At 38.0% G+C, this 25,361-nt stretch overlaps 1 protein-coding gene across 1 annotated transcript in view; it reads left to right on the forward strand.

Annotated features, from left to right (window-relative positions):
* Prep (prolyl endopeptidase) overlaps nucleotides 1-25,361 on the forward strand; it is a 118,238-nt gene that overhangs the window by 43,061 nt on the left and 49,816 nt on the right. Inside the window, exon 7 of the mRNA XM_026389600.2 lies at nucleotides 7,808-7,913. Within this exon, the coding sequence (XP_026245385.2) occupies nucleotides 7,808-7,913 (106 nt within the window). The remainder of the gene's footprint in view (nucleotides 1-7,807; nucleotides 7,914-25,361) is intronic.

Consider the following 25,361-nt stretch of genomic DNA (forward strand, 5'->3'; position numbering starts at 1 on the left):
GAGCATTCATCAGCTTTTAAAGTTTTATTTTGCTGGTAATCAAAATAATAACAGGTTTATTTTTAAAAATAAAGATCCCATTTTTCAGGGAAATTTCTATTATTGATATAGTAATATCCGTTCCACACTTTTTTTTTTCTGTAGATCCACACATGTCAATCAAATGACCTGAGGTAGATCTGACGAACTCCTGTAAAAATGGAGTAGTTTGACCAGGGCTGATCCAAATAAATCACACTTACATGAGCCATTAACTGAAGACATTAACTGTAAGACCATTTATTTGGAACTAGATTCTCCTGGCTGCTGTTTATTTTTCTCTAAATTCTGTGGGTTTTCACTTTATGGGTTTGGAGGAGTTATATTTCTGGTTATGCTAAGTTGCCTGAATAGTGTGTATGTGAGACCAGTGTGTGTGAACCTAACAGAATAAAATAGAAAATGCATACTCTAATGTTTGATATTTATCAAAGATTTTCTTGGTAAATATCACTGTCTCAGTGTAGCCTGATACTACAGTATGCACAATTAAAAGTTAATGAATTAATGTAGCTTCTTTTATAAAAGTGTAAAATGCAGTGCCCTGTTTTTTGGTAAATGTACATGAGTCTGCCAGTAACCATTGGGTGGCCTCTTCAAAAACAGAAGCCAACACTTCTGAAGGTTTCTCAGGTTAGTATGAAATATGCCAAGGGGAGAAGCCACAGAGGGTGGAGGGAACGCTTCTTTCCCATTCCTCTGACCTCCCTGCAGAGCAGTGGTTTTTGATGAGTTTTTCCACAGCTAGACATGAGGGGTTGGAGTTCACAGCTCAGCTGATTCATAGCCCTAAGCCACATTCTTTTATGTCTACCTTATTAGCAGTGAAAATCAGTTATCTTGGTTCTCCATCTGTAGAATCCTGATTCAGCACTCAGGCAGGGAGACGTGTTCTGCTTGGGCCTGCCCAGACGACTGGGTGGAACTACAGTGGCCACGGCTTTGCTGTTCCACACACTGAGTATTTACAGGGTGTTATTGATATCTGGCATGCTGTTACTGGTCAGGTTTCCTGGGAGGCAGATGCAGAGGTCAAAGGTTGTGCACTGTAAGTTTAGTGTGAGTACTTTCAAAGTCTCTGCTTTGGTAGGGAGTGAAGGCCCAGAGGGAGAAGGTGAGCTGCAACACACTCGTTACTGAGGCCTTGCCAGTTTTTCAGGGAACTAATCTAGGTTAACCCTTCAGCCTTCTGCGGACCCCAGGGAGGACAGTCATCTGGGTCTCCTGAATTAACCATTCCTTGTATGTTTGAACCCAAAAGAGTATAATGACCTAGGGGGAGGTCATGCACTTCAACGTGAGGAGGAGTCCTCTACAGATTCTCAGCTGAGAGCTGTCTGCTCCAGCACCCAGCAAGGGATGAATGTGTCAGTCCTAGAGGGTGGCTTGCCCTGCATCTAGTATGTATGCTGATGACTGTCACAGAGATATGCACCTGAGAATGAGTGTGTATAGCTCAAATGTGTATTAGACAGCTCTCTGTACTGGATTCCTATACTAGCATAGCAGTGGAAGAATGGAAAATCTCAAGCAACTTCTTTTAGGAGAATTCTCTCTCTCCTTCAGGAGGCAGTAAAGGATCATCCTTATCAGTAGCCTTCCCAGATCTCACTCTTCTTCCCAACCCCCTCCCTGTTATATGCTCTTTTCCAACACTCCGTCATACTTTATGCTTCTTGCTATTAATGTCCCACAATATGGATCATTCTTTGTCTTCTATCTTATCCTGAGCTCGTGAAATCCCTGTCCTATTGATCTGTGTATTCCAGCCTAGTTCAGCAGAAGACACCAGGTGGACCTCAGTAAGTGCTGATTGAATAAACAGTCTCAGCCCTGACTCCCCTGAATAGTGGCTGGTTGTGTTTGGTGTCACAGAAGAGATGGAAAATTGGCTGGGACCTAGATTTTCCTATTTAAACCAGCTGCCTTTGGTGACAGTGGCCATGTCCCTTCACTCTGCACAAAGGAATATACTTTCTTATCAGGAGGTTTTTGTCCTTGAACCTCTGTCTGGTAGTTACCTTTGAAGAACTGGGCTGGACCACCGAGAGGGTCCATTTTACAATTACTAGTGATATTTCCAAGTCGCGTTAGCCAAAGTAAGCAGATAAGGGGCTTTTCCCTTTCACTCAGACCCAAATGCTGCTCCCATCAAAAGTGAAGTTTCAGGGAAATCTGCCAGGGAAGGGGAGCCAAGGAAAGAGGGAAGAATGAGGTATTCCCTAAGCCTAGGGAGAGGGCTCTGCTCCTCCCATCTCCCGGGGAAGTAGGCCTTCAGACAGTCACTAGAGCAGGAGTTAAGAGGATGGCCTTTGTCCTTGTTCCTTTCCTCTCTCCCTCAAATGTTTGTCTGGTTATGGAGAATGAAAAACTAAGTACCAGTGAATTACCAATGGTATTTACCTATCTGTAGAATACCACATTCCTTGTAGAACTAGATTTTTTTCCCTTTGTACAAATACTTTTATCAGTACAGATAGAAGTACTTTCTTCCTTCATTAACATTTTCTAAATATTGGTCCATACTCAAAATGTAATCCAAATGACTTCATAGAATTAAACTGTCAAACTAATGTGTATATTAAAAATTGACAGTAATAAGAATGGTAAAGAGTTTTAGCTTTCCTCCCTGTTGGTAATATTAGAAATGCAAGTTATCAATTTAATAACAGCAAATATCAATTTTTCATTTTTGTTAGTTCCTAGGATTTTGTTTTTATTAATGTTTTATTTACATAAATGGTAGATTTTTATGAAATGAAGTGATTTTTAAAATTGACTTAATGATACAAACATAAAGTAGAAGAAAAGTGTGAAAGGCATTAATATAGGAATTATATATTTTGTAATTGGTCAGGTTAATGTTAATTGCAAAACGTCAGTGTTTGTAAATCAGATTAATAGCTTCCAGAAAACAGTTATTCTAGTTGCTGTCGTATTGCTTTGAAAAAATAACATTTTGCAAAGTGGAATTTGTGCTATTTTTAAAGACCCAATGGGCCCTTGATTTTCCTGCTGTTTTGTTTTTCCTTTATCATTCAGGAAAATCATTTTATTCTGTTCATATTCAAAAGTCTTCCTCAACAAGATTTTTACCTTCTCCCAAATATTCCCCAAAATCATCTTTCAAATGACCTTGAAATAGTCTTGTGAAGCTGTCATTAGGAAAGTGTTACAATTGATTAAATTTTAGTGGGAAAAAAGTATATTTCTAATCTGTATATTTTGGAGCAAATGACTTGGAAATGATTTTGTGATATGAGACCTTGAGCACTGTAAGGTGTTTCCAGTTTAGCAAATTTTAGTGCCTATAGAATATCTCTGAATTGTAATGAAGAGAATCATAGGGAAGAAGACTGAGTTAGTTAGCATTCTAACAGCAGTGTGCTTTGGAACTTCCTGCCTTAGATTAAATATAAACTGCTACAACTATTGAGTCCAGCCAGAAATGCTGAGAAGAGCTCATTAGATGTGCTGGAGACAGTGGTTCTTGCAGTGATTTTTACTGTTCTGTCTTTTTCTTGACTGAATCGATACAGCTGAATTAGCCATCATTTACAATTGATGTAGCATGACTTTAAGCACTAAGCTCTACAGATTCTGTCTTTATTTAAAGGACAAGAGAACAAAAGCTTGAAGTATTGTTAATGAGGCTGCTTTCGATTTTGTTTAATAAAATTATAATTGAGAGATTGCTGATGATATTCTTAATACTGGATGGCCTAAAAAGGTGGGATTGAAATTCTGAACATAGCTTATTAGCTATTTATAAAGCTAACACTTATACATTCTGTTTTTCTTTAAGCTAAAGTTAAAGCATATAAAATTAAAGCTTAAGGAAAAACAGAATGTATAACTTATAAACCAATCAAAGAGGAAAAACATTCATAAAGAAATTTATACTGATACAGAGAAAGGGGTAGCTCAGTGGTCGAGTGTGTGCTTAGAAATACAACTGAGTTCAACCCCCAGCACCAAAAATAAAATGAGAGAAAGTCAAACTGATAAAATAAAGAAAAAAGGAGAAAAGCATGTTGAGTGGAATACTCAAAATTAAGAGTATGGAAGTCATATCAGCAAAATAGTTAATGAATTAAAAATACAGATTCTTAGATTATATTTTAAAATTAAATTGCAAGAGGCAGTCTGGTTAGTTCCTAGGATTTTGTTTTTGTTAATGTTTTATTGACATAAATAGTAGATTTTTATGAAATGAATTATTCAGACAACATTCAAAATGTTCACAGTGACAACCACCATGGGGTAACTGGTACTGACTAGCCCTCCTGCCATTTATAGTTAGAAAACTGTATGAGGTAGACAAGCAACTGTTTTCAGATATTGGTCATTTGTCACCCAGATCTGACCCATGAGAGGAGAGTCCTGTAATTGCCCCAGCTTTCTGCCTGAGAGTATTTTTTGGACCCTAGCACAAGGATGAGGAACTCTGAGATTACAGTCTCACTGAATTAGGATCCAAATAGACTGAAGCCACTGGAATTTTCAGGGCAGAGTGCCAAAGGCCGGAACTATCCATTAAGAGTCTCAAAATTGGCCTTTAAATCCCTTTTTGTGTTTGGCTATGAAGTGATACATGCGTTGAATGAAATTCCATAACTCAAGCTAAGAACACAACTTGAGAGCTATAAACTGACAACTACCAAAGGTTTGACAAGGCTGGGAGATGTTCACATTCTGATCAGAGTGGAAAGATCTGTGAACACACAGCATTTTCAACAGAGACCCTAGGGAGGCCATATCTTAGCAGTAGGTTTATACACCTTACTCGGCAAAGCTTGAAAGCAAACCTTGAATGGATCCAGCTGATGTATTAAGAAACTAATTGTCTCAAATGTTTTAAAGTCATATTAGAACGAAAAATATTCAGACAACATTCAAAATGTCCAGAATCCAATTTTAAGTTACTATATATATAAGGAAGTAGAAAAATATGACTAATAACCATGAGAAAAATTAGTTAGTAGCAATAGATCCAAAAATGACAGAATTAACATACAGGGACTTTTAAAAAGTTATTATAAAAATAATTTTAATTGAATGATATTTCATAACTCAAGCTAAGAACACAACCTGAGAGCTATAAATTTTTAGAAAATTTTAATATAAAGCAAAGAAGTAGAAAAAACAAATGAGTCGCATTTGTCTAGAGATAATAAATTCTAAAATGAAAGAATTTCTGCATAAGTTCAACAGTAGTTAGATACTATAAAAGAAAACATCAGTGAATTTGAAAACAGGACACTTGAAACTAAAATCACAAAGAGAAAAACTAAAACAAATAAGATACCAGCTCATTGACCTGTAGGACAATACCAGGTAAGGATGAGGGGACAAAAGAATGTGCATCAGAAATACATGGCCAAAACTGTTACAAATTTGATGAACTGTTCAAACCCACAGATCTAAGGAGCCCAACAAATCACAAACAGGCTGTTAAGCAAAGTTCATTATAATCAATTTGCAGAAAACCAAAGATAACGAGAAAATGTTAAAAGCAGTGAGAATAGAAAACACACATTACATACAGGAAACAAAAATAAGAAATGACATGATTTCTCATCTGAAACAGTACATGTCAGAAAACAGTGGAAAGATACCTTCTTAATGGGTGTGCCGTGACTGCTGTATTTAACGCTGCAGTCCTTCCCCACACATCTTATCCTCCTTACTAAAACCTGTTAGTGTTCTCCATGGTATTTATCACTGCATAGTATGGGTTGGATCTGGAGGAATGTCACCCAAAAGCTCATTTGTTAATGGCCTGGTCTCCAGAGGTGTAGCTTTTAGGAAATGGTTGGAACATGAGAGGTCTAAATTCATCAATACATTAATCCATTTGATGGATTAGCAATTGGAATGGATGTTGGGGTGGGGTGGTAGGGGAAGCTGTAAGTAGGTGGGACATGGCTAGAGGAAGTAGGTCACTAGCGGGTATGTCCATAGGGACTATACCTTGCCCACGACGTTTTCCCACACCCTCTCTTAGCTTCCTTGTGCTGTGAGCTGAGTGACTTTCCTCCACCATACCCTTCTGCCATGATGTTTCTGCTTTGAAGCCAGCTAACTGTAGACAGAAACCTCTGAAGCCAAGAGCTGACATAAACCTTTCCTTCTAGTTACTTGTTACAGCAACAAAAAGCTGAGTAACACATTGCTATTTCCATATTTATATGTTTTTCTCCTTTATTAGATGTAGCATTTTTTTCAGAGTTGTTCCCTGTTGTATCTTTAATATCTAGAAGCATGTCTTGCACATAATAGATGCCTAATAAATATCTATTGAGTGAAAGAAATGACAGATGAATAACACTTGGTATTGTATTAAGGTTCTCCAGAGAAGAAGAACCAACAGGGTATGTATGCGAGTGTGTGTGTAGACAGGATTTTAAGGAATCCATTTCTGTGATTGGAAGCATGACAAGTCCTAAATCTACAGGATGGAGACTTAGGGAAGGGTTTCAATTGAGTCTAAAAGCAGTCTACTGGCTGATTTTCCTCCCCTCTTTCTCAGGGAAGGATTAGTTCTTGTAAGTCCTTCACTTGATTGAATGAGGCCCACCCACACTTTGGAGTAAAAGGTGCTTTACTCCAAGTTCACTCATTTAAATGTAATCTCATCTTAAAAACATCATCACAGAAACATCTTGAATAATGTCTAACAAAATAACATCATAATAAGGGTGTGGAATAGTCTTATACATAGTATATATAGTCTGTATAGTATAGTATATAGTAGTGTATAGTCTTAAACTACTGCCATGTAACACCATAAATTGGTACAACCACTTTGGAGAATAATTTGGCAACATCTAATAATATTTGAATATGTGTATATCCTACTCTGAGCAATGTTACTTCTGTTTCTATGTCCTGGGATGCACTTTAGGTCACAGATTAAAGCTTAAAATTTTTTCTGAAGAATTGTTTGTAATAGTACAAAAATGGAAACAATCTAAATATATTATGGCTGGAAGAGGAATCAGGGTTTAATAGTGTGCAGGGGTTAGAAAGAATGAATTAGAATTACATATACCAACATGGACTAACTGTAAAAGTTTAATGAAAAAAAATTAGTTGCAAAAGGATTTTTTTTATAGTTTGATACCACTTTTGTACACTGTGACAACTCAATAACATATTGTTTGTTGCAATGGATTTTTAATCAAGATTTTTTCACTACCCAAGATTCTGCTGATTTCATACTCAAAAGGGAAATCCTCAGAAGCACAGACCTTTCGTCTCAGATCTTGTGGTAAAGGTGACTAAAGATGTGCATAACAAGTTATTCAGTGGAAACTTGCTCATGTGCCCAGTGGACTTCTTGTATCTACACCCACTTCTCTCATTCTTACTCATTTAGGACAATGACTTTTAAAATATGTAACCTATAAACAAACTTAAAAGTCAAGAATGCCAATGTTCCAAAGACAGATTGCACATATTTTCAGTTAAAGAATAGATAAAGGATTGAAATTAAAAAATCACATGGGATTCATAACATTCAGTTGCACCTATTGATATTTTTTTACTTAAGTAACTCGGTATGTTTTCTTTAAGAGTGAAATAAATTGAAATTGATGTATTGTTTTTTTCTTAAGATTTTTTTTTTTTTTTAAATCAGATCCTAAGTTTGGGGTAAAGACACTGCATTTGAAGTTAACCTTAGTTTTTTATTTAACACTTAACAATCTTCTCACAAAAAGTCTGTTCTGATCAGGCCTCTGCACTGTTTTTGTCTCCTTTGTAGTTATCTGATGACGGGCGCTATGTCTTGTTATCAATAAGGGAGGGATGTGATCCAGTGAACCGACTCTGGTACTGTGACCTGCAGCAGGAATCCAATGGCATCACTGGTATGTTATTTTTCAGACACAGATAATTATTCCAGGAAGCTCCATGAAAAAGCAATTATTTTGATTTTCTAATTGATTTTCCAAGAAATCTTCTTCCATTCTACCATATCATCTCAGTTCATATGATTTTATTCTTTCTTATAAAATGAAGAAAAATGGGACGAAGCATTTTCTTTGTAGAGTGAGGTTAACCATGTTTTGTGCACTCGAGTGTAAAATTATCCAGATGGAGAGTGTTAGGGAGAAGCTGCCCATTGGTTTGTAAAGTCTTATAACTATCTAGATGTAATGGTGCAAACTGTCACAGGTGAGGGGTTATTAGAAAAGAAAGATTTGCCAGATTAACAGACAGCTCCTCAGTACGGAGCTACATGCACAATAACAGCCTGATTTTACTTCCTGAAGACTTATGTGTTGGAATGGAAGCATAGAACTAGCCAGTTACACATTCTGAAGATGGTTCATTTTTAATGTTATCTTCCAACATCTATCATACCAGCACTGTCATCAAAGTGTGAAAGCTTTGCAATAGCATAATTTACTATGCCTCAGATAGACCCTGAATCTCTGTCAGACAGGCTGACATCTGGATAAGGGCACTGAACTAATTATACCATGTTCTGGTTAATGAAAAATAAATATATTGTAGAGATGCTTGATGCAGATTTTCAAAATGTACAATATTGAGTGCATTTCTGTAATAATTTATTTAACCTCTTTAGTATCTAAACCTGCATTACATGATTATATGAAAATATTTACTTCTGATTGGGCATCCTGTCATTTTTAAACTTCTGAGCTGATCCACATGCTGGCATTCTTAGATACTACAGAGCATCATGCAAACAAAAAGCTGGATGAAGTTAGCAACCTTTTTTTTCTGGTGTTTAATATATATCTCCATTTGATAAAGCTGTGTTATTGTCTTCAGTAAAAAATAAAAATAGGTACACCCATTTTGGTCTCAAGAAAACTATAACAACCATGTCAGTGTTCACATTCTCTGACATTCCTCACCACTATGTCTACATAGAACTGAGCAAACCTCTTAGGATTGAATGTGAATGAAGTAGTGTTACTGTTCCGCACACAGTTCCTATGTGATTCTGAGATGGTAGAAAGGACCTAACCTTTCTCCAGTTTATTAAAAATTCCAATTATAGTGTTCTTCCTCAAGAGCACGCTGTTTTCATTTTCTATTTATAACTGCATTATGTCTTTAAATTATTAAGTAGGCTTATGTTATTAAAGGATGCAAGTTAACAAATTAAAAAATACGAATTGCTTAACTTGCTTCAAATAGGGACAAAATTCCATGCATGTACTTGTATATTAAACTATTATTGCTTCATGCACTTTATTTTTTTTTCTTTTTTTTATTGGTTGTTCAAAACATTACGAAGCTCTTGACATATCATATTTCATACATTAGATTCAAGTGGGTTATGAACTCCCATTTTTACCCCAAATACAGATTGCAGAATCACGTCGGTTACACATCCACATTTTTACATAATGCCCTATTAGTAACTGTTGTATTCTGCTACCTTTCCTATCCTCTACTATCCTCCCTCCCCTCCCTTCCCATCTTCTCTCTCTACCCCATCTACTGTAATTCATTTCTCTCCTTGTTTATTTTCCCATTCCCCTCACAACCTCTTATATGTAATTTTGTATAACAATGAGGGTCTCCCTCCATTACCATGCAATTTCCCTTTTCTCTCCCTTTCCCTCCTACCTCATGTCTCTGTTTAATGTTAATCTTTTCTTCCTGCTCTTCCTCCCTGCTCTGTTCTTAGTTGCTCTAATTATATCAAAGAAGACATTTGGTATTTGTTTTTTAGGGATTGACTAGCTTCACCAAGCATAATCTGCTCTAGTGCCATCCATTTGCCTGCAAATTCCATGATTTTATCATTTTTTAGTGCTGCGTAATACTCCATGGTGTATAAATGCCACATTTTTTTTTATCCATTCATCTATTGAAGGGCATCTGGGTTGGTTCCACAGTCTAGCAATTGTGAATTGTGCTGCTATGAACATCAATGTGGCAGTATCCCTGTAGTACACTCTTTTAAGGTGTTCAGGGAATAGTCCGAGAAGGGCAATAGCTGGGTCAAATGGTGGTTCCATTCCCAGCTTTCCCAGGAATCTCCATACTGCTTTCCAAATTGGCCGCACCAGTTTGCAGTCCCACCAGCAATGTACAAGAGTACCCTTTTCCCCACATCCTCACCAGCACTTGTTGTTGTTTGACTTCATAATGGCTGCCAATCTTACTGGAGTGAGATGGTATCTTAGGGTGGTTTTGATTTGCCTTTCTCTGACTGCTAGAGATGGTGAGCATTTTTTCATGTACTTGTTGATTGATTGTATGTCCTCCTCTGAGAAGTGTCTGTTCAGGTCCTTGGCCCATTTGTTGATTGGGTTATTTGTTGTCTTATTGTCTAATTTTTTGAGTTCTTTGTATACTCTGGATATTAGGGCTCTATCTTAAGTGTGAGGAGTAAAAATTTGTTCCCATGATGTAGGCTTCCTATTTACCTCTCTTATTGTTTCTCTTGCTGAGAAAAAACTTTTCAGTTTAAGTAAGTCCCATTTGTTGATTCTTGTTATTAACTCTTGTGCTATGAGTGTCCTATTAAGGAATTTGGAGCCCGACCCCACAAATATGTAGATCAGAGCCAACTTTTTCTTCTATCAGACGCAGAGTCTCTGATTTGATATCTAGCTCCTTGATCCACTTTGAGTTAACTTTTGTGCATGGCAAGAGGAGGGGATACAGTTTCATTTTGTTGCATATGGATTTCCAGTTTTCCCAACACCATTTGTTGAAGATGCTATCCTTCCTCCATTGCATGCTTTTAGCTCCTTTATCAAATATAAGATAGTTGTAGCTTTGTGGATTAGTCTCTGTGTCCTCTATTCTGTACCATTGGTCCACCTGCCTGTTTTGGTACCAGTACCATGCTGTTTTTGTTACTATTGCTCTGTAATATAGTTTGAAATCTGGTATCGACATACCGCCTGATTCACACTTCCTGCTTAGAATTGCTTTTGCTATTCTGGGTCTTTTATTTTTCCATATGAATTTCATGATTGCTTTCTCTATTTCTTCAAGAAATGCCGTTGGGATTTTGATTGGCATCGCATTAAACCTGTAGATATTACCTATAGGATAATATCGCCATTTTGATGATTTTAGTTCTGCCTATCCATGAACAGGGTACATTTTTCCATCCTCTAAGATCTTCTTCTCTCTCTCTCTTTAGGATTCTGTATTTTTCATTGTATAAATCTTTCACCTCTTTTGTTAGGTTGATTCCCAAGTATCTTATTTTCTTTGAGGATATTGTGAATGGAGTGTTTTTCCTCATTTCCGTTTCAGAAGTTTTGTCGCTGATATACAGAAATGCCTTTGATTTATGCGTGTTGATTTTATATCCTGCCACTTTGCTGAATTCATTTATTAGTTCTAGTAGTTTTTTTGTAGACCCTTTTGGGTCTTCTAGGTATAGAATCATGTCATTGGCAAATAGTGATAATTTAAGTTCTTCTTTTCCTATTTTTATGCCTTTAATTTCTTTCGTCTAATTGCTCTGGACAGTGTTTCAAGAACTATATTGAATAGAAGTGGTGAGAGAGGGCATCCTTGTCTTGTTCCAGATTTTAGAGGGAATGCCTTCAATTTTTCTCCATTCAGAATGATGCTAGCCTGAGGCTTAGCATAGATAGCTTTTACAATGTCGAGGTAAGTTCCTGTTATCTTTAGTTTTTCTAATGTTTTGAACATAAAGGGATGCTGTACTTTGTCGAATGCTTTTTCTGCGTCTATTGAGATGATCATATGGCTCTTATCTTTAAGTCTATTGATGTGAATAACATTTATTGATTTCCGTATATTGAACCATCCTTGCATCCCAGGGATGAATCCTACTTGATTATGGTGCACAATTTTTTTGATGTGCCTTTGTATCCAATTCGCCAGAATTTTATTGAGGATTTTTGCATCTATGTTCATTAGAGATATTGGTCTGTAGTTTTCTTTCTTTGAGATGTCTTTGTCTGGGTGATTGGCCTCATAGAATGAATTTGGAAGTTCTCCCTCTTTTTCTATTTCCTGAAATAACTTGAAAAGTATTGGTATTAATTCTTCTTTAAAGGTTTTGTAAAACTCCGCTGTATACCCATCCGGTCCTGGCCTTTTCTTGGTTGGTAGTCTTTTGATTGCTTCTTCTATTTCATCCATTGATATCGGTCTGTTTAAATTGTGTGTATCCTCCTGACTCAGTCTGGGCAAATCATATGACTTAAGAAATTTATCGGGGCTGGGGATGTGGCTCAGCGGTAGCGCGCTCGCCTGGCATGCGTGTGGCCCGGGTTCGATCCTCAGCACCACATACAAACAAAGATGTTGTGTCCACCGAGAACTAAAAAATAAATATTAAAAAAAATTCTCTCTCTCTCTCTCTCTCTCTCTCTCTCTTAAAAAAAAAAAAAAGAAAGAAAGAAATTTATCGATGTCTTCACTATCTTCTATTTTATTGGAATATAGGTTTTCAACATAATTTCTAATTGTCTTCTGTATTTCTGTAGCATCTGTTGTGATATTGCCTTTTTCATCCCATATGTTAGTAATTTGAGTTCTCTCTCTTCTCTTCGTTAGCATGGCTAAGGGTCTGTCAATCTTATTTATTTTTTCGAAGAACCAACTTTTAGTTTTGTTAATTTTTTCAATAGTTTCTTTTGTTTCAATTTCGTTGATTTCCGCTCTGATTTTAATTATTTCTTGCCTTCTGCTTCATTTGCTGTTGTTTTGCTCTTCCTTTTCTAGGGCTTTGAGATGAAGTGTGAGCTCATTTATTTGTTGGTTTTTTTCTTTTTTGGAGTAATGACCTCCAGGCAATGAATTTCCCTCTTAAAACTGCTTTCATTGTGTCCCATAGATTCCGATATGTTGTGTCTGTATTTTCATTTAACTCTAAGAATTTTGTGATTTCCTCCTTTATGTCTTCTGTAACCCATTGATCATTCAGTACCATATTGTTCATTTTCCATGTGATGTAGGATTTTTCCTTCCTCCTTTTATCATTGATTTCCAGTTTCATTCCATTATGATCAGATAAAAAACATGGTATTATCTCCACTCCTTTATATTTACTGAGGGTTGCCCTATGGCATAATATATGGTCTATTTTTGAGAAGGATCCATGTGCTGCTGAGAAAAAAGTATATCCACTTGATGATGGTTGTTATATTCTATATATGTCAGTTAAGTCTAGGTTATTGATTGTGATATTGAGTTCTATAGTTTCTTTATTCAGCTTTTGTCTGGAGGATCTGTCCAATGGTGAGAGAGGTGTGTTGAAGTCACCCATAATTATTGTGTTGTGGTCTATTTGATTCTTGAACTTGAGGAGAATTTGTTTTATGAACGTCGCAGCACCATTATTTGGTGCATAAATATTGATAATTGTTATGTCTTGTTGGTGAATGGTTCCTTTTAACAGTATAAAATGTCCTTCCTTATCCCTTTTGATTAACTTAGTCTTGAAGTCGATTTTATTTGATATGAGGATGGCCACCCCTGCTTGCTTACGAGGTCTGTGTGCGTGGTATATTTTTTCCCAACCTTTCACCTTCAGCCTGTGTATGTCTTTTCCAATCAGATGTGTCTCCTGGATGCAACATATTGTTGGATTTGTTTTTTTAATCCATGTTACCAGCCTATGTCGCTTTATTGGAGAGTTTAAGCCATTAACGTTTAGAGTTACTATTGATATATGGTTTGTACTGCCAGCCATGTTTGATTATTTATCTTTTTTTTTTTTAATTTAGTTTGTTTCTCCATGATTAACTCCCCCCCTCCGCCGCCCTCTGTCATTACCGAGGCACTTCCCACTGATGGTTTTGGTTGTTGTTTTTCATTTCTTCCTTGTGTAGTGTTTTGCTCAAGACGCTTTGCAATGCTGGTTTTCTGGCTGCAAATTCTTTTAGCTTTTGTTTATCATGAAAGATTTTTATTTCGTTGTTGTACCTGAAGCTTAATTTTGCTGGATACAGAATTCTTGGTTGGCATCCATTGTCTTTCAGTGTTTGAAATACGTTGTTCCAGGATCTTCTCGCTTTCAGCATCTATGATGAAAAATCCGTTGTTAACCTTATTGGTTTACCCCTGAATGTAATCTGCCTCCTTTCTCTTGTAGCTTTTAATATTTTCTCTTTGTTCTGTATATTGGCTATCTTCATAACAATGTGTCTTGGTGTTGGTCTACTGTGATTTTGTGTGCTCGGTGTCCTGTATGCATCTACAATTTGTATATCCATTTCCTTTTTTATTTCTGGAAAGTTTTCTGTAATTATTTCATTCAGCAGGTTACTCATTCCCTTGGTTTGAATCTCTGTACCTTTCTCTATCCCGATGACTCGTAAGTTTGTTTTTTTATGTTATCCCATATCTCTTGGATGTTTTTCTCGTGATTTTTTACCAGCCTTTTGGAGTTGGCTAGTCTCTTTTCAAGATGATGTATTTCATCTTCATTATCTGACATTCTGGCTTCTACTTGCTCCACTCTGTTAGTGATACTCTCAATTGAGTTTTTAATTTGGTTTATCGTTTCCTTCATTTCTAGAATTACTGTTTGATTTTTTTTTATAATCTCTATCTCCTGATAAAGATGCTTAACTTCTTCTTTTATCTGTTTATGTAATTCATTTTCAATGTGTTCTTTCACTGTTTGGATTTGCTGTCTCATATCCTCTTTAAGGTTCCATTCCATCTGTCTAAGGTATTCCTTGAGTTCTTTATTTGACCATTTTTCTGATGCCTCTAGGTCCTCCTGAATATTTAGGCTGTCCTTCATTGTTTGTACTCCTTTTCTTCCTTGCTTTTTTATGCTGCTCATGTTACTTCTTGTTCTGTTTGACTGCTGAGTTACTGTTTACTCTTATAAATTTATTTGATGCTTGGGAGGAAAGATATTAGAAGGCAAGGGAAGAAGTCACTAAAGAGAATGAGAGTAGGCAGGTAGAATTCAAGGAATGGGGAATAAGAAAATTGAAAAGAAATGAAAAGACAGAAGAGAAAAAAATAGAAAATAAAGAAAGAAAAAATTTTTTTTAAAAAAATAATGATAATAAAAAAATGAAAATTAAAATTTTAAAAATAATAATAATAAAATTTAAAAATTAAAAACATTATAAAAGTTAAAGAACAACAAAAAAATGAAAATGAAAGAAAAAAACCCAAATTACAAAATAATAATAATAATAATAATAAATGCAGTCATAGAGTTCCATTAACTTCTCTTCCAGTAGGTGGAGCTGTGCCTACTGAGCCCAGCTTCTCTCAATAGGTGGGAACCAATCACTGTGCAGCAGCTCTTCCTCCCAAACTGGGCGGGTCTCCAATCCTGAGTGTCTAGGGCCTTCTCTTGTGTTTCCTCAAGCCAGGCCCCGCTCACCTGTGATGCTCACCACAATACTGGCTACGCACCAGGTCTGCTGCTCCTGGGAGCCCTGTTTTCATGAACGCCTGGGCACACTCTCCCTGTCTGCCTCCCTTAGACCCTAAGTTTGTAGAGCTTGGGGCTGAGAACCCCCAGCGAATTTGCTTGCCCTCCGGTAGCCACGCCCCCGGTAGCTGGTGCCAGAGACCTCAGTTGTCAGCACTGGTGGGAGTGGTAGCCCGGAGTTCTGCACCTCGAGTCCCACGCCACTGCTGATTCCCTCGGTCTGGCTATTGTGCTCACGGTAGAGCTGGGAGGGGCCCTTAAGTTTTCCCCGCTGTGTGGAGAGGGATGGCTAGGGGATTACACACCTGTCTCCGCTGGTTTCAATGAAGTCATCTCCTCCGCCCGTGACGTCAGTTCTCTGTCATGGTGGTATCCAATGCAAATGGTGACCGTTCGTTCCCTTTGCCGCGTGACCAATGCAACGGGTGGGTCCTGACTGTCTCTCCCAAACCCCGTTTCAATCCTGTGGCCACTGCCTATGAAGGCTCGGTTGGCTTTTACCTCTTACTGGGCCCGGTCTTTGCCTTCTCCTTAAGAAGTTCCTCTTCATCTTGACCTTCATGCCTCATCTTGCCCCATTCTCCAGATTAGATTCTCCTCTACATAATCCCCCTCACATTATATACCATCATGGTGACCTAGAAAGGGGCTAATTCCTTTATGCAACTCAGAGCCTGTCCTGGAGTTAGTGCAGAGGTAATTCACAGACTAATCACATGCCTGTAAGATGTGGTACCCTAAGAGTCTCTGTGTCTTGGTAGCCATCTTATCAACACTGGCAAATGTTCATTTCAATCCTCAAATGTACACTGAAACTTTTTAAGAACTTGAATCGTCTAAGGAAAAGGTCACATCCGGCGCTGATCAGTGGCGTCCCTGTGAAGCCGGCCAAGAAACAGCCCCGAACACACTCCCTGGGCAAAACCCACAGCCACACCACCTCCTCAGGCCCCAGGAACCGCCACCGCCGCCAACGCCACAGACGTCTCCACACGCGTGCTTCATGCACTTTAAAAAGAGATAGCAGTATACATTGAATGAAACAGGTGAATACTGCCTAAACTCGAGGAAACTTTTTTTGTTTCCTTCCCAATGTCCTTATCTGTCCCTTTTTTCACCCCGCTCTCATTTTATCAGTGTTAGGAATTAGAGAAGAGAATGCAATACATAGAGATTGGGATTCCAAAAGGAACATGGTGAGGAGGTGCACTAGGCCCTCAAAAACAAGATTCTAGACAGTGTAGCCATGAAGGAATATGAGAACACAAAGGAGAAGCATCTGAGAAACCCTCAGTGGCTATGAGAAGACGCAAAAAGAAAAAACAAACTGTGTCTCTTACTGTGTGCTCACAAAAAAAAGATCAATTCTGTGACCTCAAAATGTAGGGGGGCATTTCTCCCCACCAACAAGCAAGCAGTCTGTCTGCAATGGTTTACCAGCTGGACGTCCTTCAATTCAATTCAGTTGTGACCCCATCTTCCCAGAGATAGCATCAGATCCTGCAATCAGTCCCATGAGATTGCCCCCACTTAAGATCTAGTCACAAGTCCAGACTCTGGATTTCTGACTTACTGGCTATCAATTGGGGTTCCCTCTTCCCACTCATTGTGTTCAGTTAATTTGCAAGAGTAGCTCACGGAATGGAGAAAAATACTATACTTAACTTTGCTAGTTTATTTTAAAGGATATTTTAAAGGAGACAAGCAGCCAGGTGAAGAAATATAGAGAGTGAGATCTGAAAGGGTCCCAGTGCAGGAACTTCTGGGACATGGAGTTGGACTTTGTTAAACTCCTGGCCTGTTTTTGTTCACCTTTCTGCAAGCCTCCACCTGTTCAGCTGTTTGGAAGCCCTTTGGGGCCTTGCATAAGCATGGTTGACGCATGGACAACCATGCACAAATGTGATTGGGTAAAAGGGGTGTGATGTAATGATACCAGTGGGGAAACACAGCGAGGCCTGTCTGTTCAGATTCTTCTTGGCCTCTCTGTGCAGCATTCCTTCCTTGAGGGTTTGAGCAGGACTGAAACAGGGCGCCTGTGGTTAACTGTCAGAGAATTTCTTTGTGGCTAGCACAAAGGCAGGAAAGTAGGGGAAGATAAGAATGTATTTTTAGTTTTTATTATGATCCACCTTGGTGAAGAGAAAATCTCATCCCTGTGACCTGCCTTGGAGAGAAAAAGGAACAGGGGAAAGGAGGGCAGGAGAAGGTCAGAGAGAGAGAGACAGAGACAGAGACAGACATACACAGACTGTTTTCTGAGACCTAAATGCCCCAACATTATAACGAAAGATTTTGACCTTTATCACTCTGATGCTGCTTCAGAAACCAGGGACAAAAGGCCCAATAATTTAACCTTACTGTTCTAATCATTTAGATATTACAAGGGCTATGGGAGTTATGAGCCAGAAACCATGGACAATATCAATCTTTCTTTTTCTCTCTCTCTCACACATGCACACACACACACACATTCATATATACATATTTTACATATAATATATCTATAGATTTTAAATATATGATGTATATCATAATATCACAGCTTAGATGCATTCAGATTGTCAGAGCCTATTTACAGAGTAAGCCAGATCCTAGCCTGTCTTCCAACATGGTCTTTCTTGAATTACTGACAGTTGACTTCTCTGCTTCCTAGGGAGGCTTTTGTGCAGCTTAAATGAAGAGACTGACACAGGGCTACCACCGATAAATGTTAGTATATTGTTTTCCAAATTGTTCTCTTTTTTTTCTTAAGTCTTCCAGAGAAACTTTAAGATTATTGTGTCATGATATGGAATAAATCCATCTGCTGTAACTGTGTGTAAACACAAATTTTCTTGGGACTCTATCTCTTGGAGTCACAAAGGACAGACACATTTTTTACTAAAGTTATTCTGAGGTGCTTTATGAGTGAATGTATCAGAGAAGCAGAACCAGTAGTTGGTGTATATTAAGAGATTTATTATAAGGAATTGCTTATGTGATTGTGGAGAACAGTTAGACAATTCTGAGATCTGAAGGCTCGGGCCAGCCTTCAGAAGGACGGATAGTCTGGTACTATTGTCCAGAGGTGGAATTTCCTCTTCTCTAGGGAAGCCTCAGATCTGTCCTTGAGGCTTTTTCACTGATTGGCAGGTCCAGAGGGATAATCTCCCTTGCTTAAAATCAACCGATTGTGGATTTTAATCACATCTACAGAATGTCTTCACAGCAACACTTAGGTTACTGTTTGATTAACTGGAGACATCAGCCTAGCCATTTTGATAGCCAAAAGACCATCCCAGTGAGCTCATGGAAAACCACCTGGAAAGTAAGAGCCAACACATCTGATGATATTATCCTGGTTTCACTTTTTCCGAAGGTCACTAAACTGACAGTGTTATAAGTTCACTGAGGCATTTGGGAAAGTAGGTCATGTCCTGAGGATAAGAAAGCAGAATTGGGAGTGGATAACGGGAGAGGTGGATTTGAAGCTGGTCTGCTGGACACTAATGGGTTAATCAAGAGCCTTCTCCAGTAATAGCTGCCAGGTTCCAGGTACAGTGTGGGGCTTGTCATCTCTCTTAAATTACTGCTTTACTAGCATTGAATTTGTGGATAACAAACCTCAGAGGAGTTATTCTTTTGAATGGCAGTCCTGGGATTCTGGAAACTCTGGACAGTTGTAAGGATTGACCCAGTGGGGGTCAGTTTTGCCCTTGGGTTCAGAAATCAATTGCACAGGACAAGATTAAGAGAGATCTTGTTTGTTAATTGATCACTGGTTCATTATGGGTTGGTAATGTGATTATTATGACTGTTTAAAGAAACAAGTACAATTGTCCCTTGGCATCCATGGGGGTTGCTTCCAGGACCCTTGGCAGATGCTCAAATCCCTTATATTAAATGGTATTGTATTTGCATAAGCCCTACACATATTCTTCTGTATCTTTCACATCATCTCCAGATTACTTATAATAGCTAATACAGTGCTGTTACATTAGTTGCTATGCTATACTGTTTAGGAAATAACGACAAGAAAAATGTCTGTACGTGTTCGGTACAGTTGCAGTTTTTTTTTTCCAAATATTTTCAATCTGGCTGGTTGAGTCAGAGGATGCAGAACCTGCAGATATAGAGTACTAACTGTACTGTATGTGTTTAAATTTACTTAATCTCTTCAATAATTAATCTCTAAAAGGGGGTCTAAAAGAAGACATTGTAGATATACAGTGATCATTAAAATTATTCAAATAGTTCCTGTCAATTATAGTTGGGTATCTTGGGACAGTAATTACTACTAAGCTTTAGGTTATATTTGAATTTAAATCTGTTCCATCACTCAATAACTGGTGACCCTGGAAGTTTGTTTTCCCCCTCTCTTAAGATGCCCATGTGTGCAAATAGGAGAATAGTGTCTGCCTCACAGAGAATTGTGAAAAATGCTGGAAATGCATAGAGAAGGGCTCAGCAGACTTCCTGGCCCATAGCAGGTTCTCAAGTATTTCTTCTTTATTCCTTGTTTTTTTTTCCCCTTATCTGAAAGGGGAATATTTGGAAGCATCATACTTTTGTTTTAGATTACAAAGAAAAGGAAATTGAGGGCATCCTTTATTTTTTTTTAATTTCAGTTATCAAAACTGCTCTTAAAAAAGAAAGACAAAACTGCTCTAAATACAGGCTTTGGTATTAACTTGCAAAACCAGATTCATAATTAGAAGAGTCCTTTAATCAGGGAGAAACAAATACGTGCTCCTCCAGTGGAGACCATGTGGGAGGATGTCTCACGGTACAGGTTGAAAATTGACAGCTCAGGGGTTACGTGCCCTGCTGTGAGAGTGTCCACCTCCCTCTTGCTATTTCCTTACTTGCTCCCCATTTTTATTATCCTTTTTAAATGAAGGCAAAGGGTAATTAGCCTTGAACTTAAATTCATGAACACAAATGTCGGATGAGTTAGTTAAGAGCAGCTGATGAATGAAAATTAAACCCCATGTCATGAAACCTCTGCTTTTTATTACTGAATCTGCACCATTTTTGATAATCCTAGAGTCTTTCTGCTCTGACTTTAATCTTTTTTCCCTTAAAGGCAGGGAAAATTATCAGCATTTTTCATCTAGATTAATTCTTTATTAATACACCACAAAACTGCATAGGTGGCTCTTTCCTAACATGTTTGTACCTTTGTGTCTCAAGAAAACCTTCTACCCAGATGCCTTTTGAAATGAGAAGCACAAAATAAGTGTCTAGGAGCAATTTAATGTCATAGAAAAAGCACAGAGAGAGCAAAGCTCCATTATTATAGGGATCCATCAAATCTTGGGATCTCATAAAACTAGAATCATTTTGTCATATAAGTTTGAATTGCTGTTCTCTCCCATGCTGTCCATCCTACTAGCTGCCTTATGAAGAGGGCAGGTTTCCTGTTGTCCTTTGCCTCTCTTGGGAGAACTTTACTTCTGCTGTTTGCAGTGCTTTACCTCAGGATAATCTGAAGACATTGGTTGCATAGTTAGTAGCTGCAGTTGCTCCTTTTCCTTGCCTAGTCTGAACAGGTGCTTCCCGTGACCCACCGTATGTGCACCGCTCCCTAGAAGTGATATTAAGCTTATTATCTGGGCTTAGAGGTTTATGTATGTTTTTAACTCTTCGAAACGGTTGACAGCAGGTGCTCTACAAAGAACATTCCCTTCTTCTCCACTGGCTAACATAGAAGCTTGTTTGCAGTGGCCTCATTCTGCTTTGGGATGCAAGGTGTCTGCCTCTGAGGTTCCCAGGTGCCCTTGTGGTTTTGGTAGACACTTTTCTCTATGTGTTGCCCTTTCCTCTCCCCCACTGTGCTCAAAATCATTTGGTGTGTAGATCTGTGCACCTCATGGGCCCAGGGACCAAATCTGTCTTGTTCTCTGTGGAGACCCCAGTGCCTAGTGGTAGGTGTGCACCAGCTTGTCCCTTAGTGATCCTTGTGTCCAGATGGCTGCTTTATGAGCCATCCTCCTTTATACCTGTTAATTAATTTACTTGTGAGCATTTTTTTTTTCTGTCCTTTCTAAACTCTGAGAGAATGGTGTGTTGCAGACCATGTTTCGGTCCTATGTTTTGTATGAGAAGATTTTCTGCTTTTTACTTTTCTGTTGTTTGTTTAAAATCGAAAGTGAAGAAGTATCAAGATATAACTAAGGATACCAGGCAATTATTATTATTATTATTCAGGAAAAAAAAAAGTCGACTGAATCTTGACTCTTCTGATTCTTAATATGATTGATGCCTGCAGATGAGTGGAAAGTAATCATCCCCAACCTTGCAAGAAAATGATATCTGTCTTGATTTTTTTAGTTATATTTTTCTCTACTTTTCTAAATTAAATCATTTATTTTGGGAAAAAAAAACCACACATACTTTGTTTCCTGAGGTTGCTATAAATAATCCTATTTTGAATATGTAAAGTTGCTTCATATACTTAAACTAAATTTAGAATTAATTTCCACATATTTTCTACCTTACATTTAAATATCAGGCCTCAGAGCTATCTCTTATCTCCCAAGTATATGAACATTTAAAAGTTTACATGAAAATTTAAGTGAACTTATACTTTAAATATGAATATATTTATAAGTATATGAATATATTCAAATTAGGCATAAGTTTCTAAGTATTTGTATTAGAAAAGTAGAAGATACTACTGATTCTTTTAAAATTTAAAATTGGTTCCTTTTGTTGTCTTTAATTATAGACAACTATAGGCAAGATTAGTCTTAATCTGGAACTGTGTTTTATGTTGTTAGGGAGCAGACGTGTTTGGATGCCCTCCTGTTGGGCACCGGAGATGACAGCAGCCATGGTCCCTGTCCTTCCAGGGCCCCTGCCCTATGGACAGTAGCATGGAACTTGTCAGTGCCGGATTCTGGGGATTGTCAGAGGTGCTGTGACTCTATCTGCAGCCCCAGGCTCAGAGGCAGGACATCTCTAAACTCCCTCTCTATTTTCTTTCTTGTAGTTTTCCTTTTCTCTTTGTTTCTTTCATTTTTTTTTTTTGCAGTTACTTTATTCAATTACTTTATATCCTACTTTATAGGATAATCAGCAGCAAAATAGAAGCTGGCCATTTGTCCCTGTGTTGAATCGATTTGAAATTATGACTCAGGTTTTGAATAGAATCCGTAAGAGGCAATTGTTAGGTGAAGAGAACTGAATAAATCTGAGGTCCTTCTTGCTGTTAACTCGACACACTTCTTCAACAGGCCTGAAGTGGTCTCTGCTCCCATCACAGCATTAATGAAGTGACTTGGGAAGGAAGGGGGTTGCTGCTGCTGCCTGGTTTCTATAAGTACACCCTGTACTGCATCCAGACTTTCACTCACCTGTCTCTCTGATTTTTCCTTTTTTGCTGCACATTTGATCACTTCATAGTGATTGGTACTTTCCATGGCTTTATTTTAATCCTTTCATGTCAATAAAGAAAATTAACTCTCTCCTGCACAAATTCATCTACACTAAATGGTAGCATGTAACCATAAAAGAAAATTCAGTATTTGTCATCACTGGATAATACAGGGGGGTGAGCTCCTGTTTTTAGGTAGTGGAGATGATATTGACCCTGTAGTTCATGTCCCGTGGGGTGGGCATCCTTTGGGAGTAGAGTGGGAAACAGGAGATATACCTTCAAGAAGTTGTAAGCAAATGAGCTGTTCTAAGCTTAGCATGTCATCTGAATGTTAAAAGCCAGGCCAATAGGGGAAGAGGATTACTGTGAGAAGTCAGGGAGCTGGTAGAAAATGTCACGGCTTCCTGAATGGGGATGCAGATGCAGGAAAAAAAAGAATTAGAACACCAAAAGACTGCATGAAAATAAGAAGTAAAATATGAAATTTGATATAAAAGAGAAAAATACTAATGATAACATTAATGCTTTTGTGGGGCAGGTACTGGGATTGAACTCCAGGGCACTAGGCCACTGAGCCACATCCCCAGGCTGCCCCACCCCCACCCCCCACCCCCGGCGCCCTTTTTTTTTTATATATATATACTTAATTTAGAGACAGGGTCTCACTGAGTTGCCTAGTGCCTCAGTCTCCTGAGCCACTGGGATTACAGGCATGCAACACCATGCCCAGTGACATTATTACTTATTTTTTAAATTATAAAGACTTTTTCTAGATTAGATTTTAAAAGTTTACTCTCAGTAAATCCTTCTCTTCAGAACCATCACATTCCATTTACTTCTGTCACTTGAAGAATACTGTGGTTATCTGGAATAATGGTACCTATTTGCATGGAACATTCCCTGTGTGCCAGGTTCTGAGCTATGTGTGCTGATAATCCATTCAGTTTCAGCAAACTGTGAGGAGCACGGGTTACTCTCCCCAGGAAACCAAGCTGTGAGCCCAACTAGCTTTCCCAGTGCCATTTAAAGATTCGGATCCAGGCCAGTGTGGGCCCCAGCCTGGGTTCTAATCATTACTGTGCGTCAGAGCAGGACAAAGGAGGACCTTCCGGCCAGAGGACAGCAGCCTCTTGCCCCTCAGTCCCCACACACCTTGAGTTTATTGTATTGTGATGTGTCAAGCCTATATAGTTGTTATAAAGTATAAAAAGCACTAAAGTACTATTAAGAGAACTTCATCATTTTCTATGAAAAGCAGTTAATCTCCTTGATGATTTTCAAAGAAAGGAATGAAAATATGTCTTTGCTCTAGGAAAAGCCTAAGAGGATTTGTTTTAAGCTAATCACTCGGTAAACAAATCAGTCCCCACTAAGAAGCAGCTTTATAAAAAGCAAGTTTAACTTTAATGTGGAGAGGTTCAGAAATTTAATTCTTTTGGCTTCAGAGTGAATAGTGACACTTACAGACAAAACAACTTCAGAGAAAATGGGCAAAAAGGGAAAGGGTTACAAAGCTAAGCCATGACTGTTTGTTTCAAAGCAATTTTTCTGTTTTCCATTTAAATCAACATGGTTCTCCCTTGTGTGTAGCAAAAATGAATGAGTCTCATTGTCCCATTGAAATACCTTTTCTCATCAATTATTTCTTTATCAAAACCCAGAGGCGGTATTTCAAAGAGCAAAAGGATTTCATGAGCTTTTTTAAAAAACTTCCTGCCCCATGAGGGCCTACATTTTGGACTGTATATCAGATTTTATGGCTTGCTTATTCTGAATGAGCTTTTGACTCACAGTATGAATTTATAATTGAGTTACTGCTTCAGAATTTGGTAACAGAAAATGACCAGAGTGAAGTCTTGGTGTTCATTGGAACTTGATTACTTAAATACCTGTGCCACATCTTCAGAGGCATCTGTGTATTCAGCAGTCCTGAATGAAATTTCTACCTGATTTTGCCTCTGGTGCATACTTGTGGTATTTAGTATACACTAAATACCACTGGCTGCAAGACCATTTTAGGCAGAAACCATTAGATGGTTAGTAAGTGAAATACGGGTTTCACATCAAGAAATGCTTTATTGTCAGGAAAATATTTCAGGAATCTGACATTTCACTGAACTAAGATTTTGTGTCTACAAATGTCATGGTTGATAAAATTATGTTTCATCATCCTTATTATAAACAAATGAGCCTTTCTGATTATCTTAAAACTTTGCATGGCTTGATCCTGTTTTATGTTATTGTTCTTTTAAGGTATGGAGTTTATTGTTAAAGCCTTGTTGTGTGTGAACTAAAATTTAATTTACCTTTGAGTGGATCACCTGCTGAGTAGTCTTTTGAGGTTAGTAGTTTGAAAAAAAATACAATTGTAACTCACATGCAAAGTTTAGCCGTTTATGAAAATTGATTTAAAAACTGTTTCTGGTAATTGGGCAGATTCAATATTCTGAATAATCTCCCAGTGGAAATAGTTGAAATGATGTAAAATGTCTATAAAGTATGTTTCCAAATGCATTGCTACTTTCGCACAAAATAAAGGAAACCATAGACACCAAAACCAGAATGAAAGCA

This window comes from Urocitellus parryii, chromosome 8 (assembly GCF_045843805.1).
Source record: "Urocitellus parryii isolate mUroPar1 chromosome 8, mUroPar1.hap1, whole genome shotgun sequence".
NCBI classification, from domain to species: domain Eukaryota; kingdom Metazoa; phylum Chordata; class Mammalia; order Rodentia; family Sciuridae; genus Urocitellus; species Urocitellus parryii.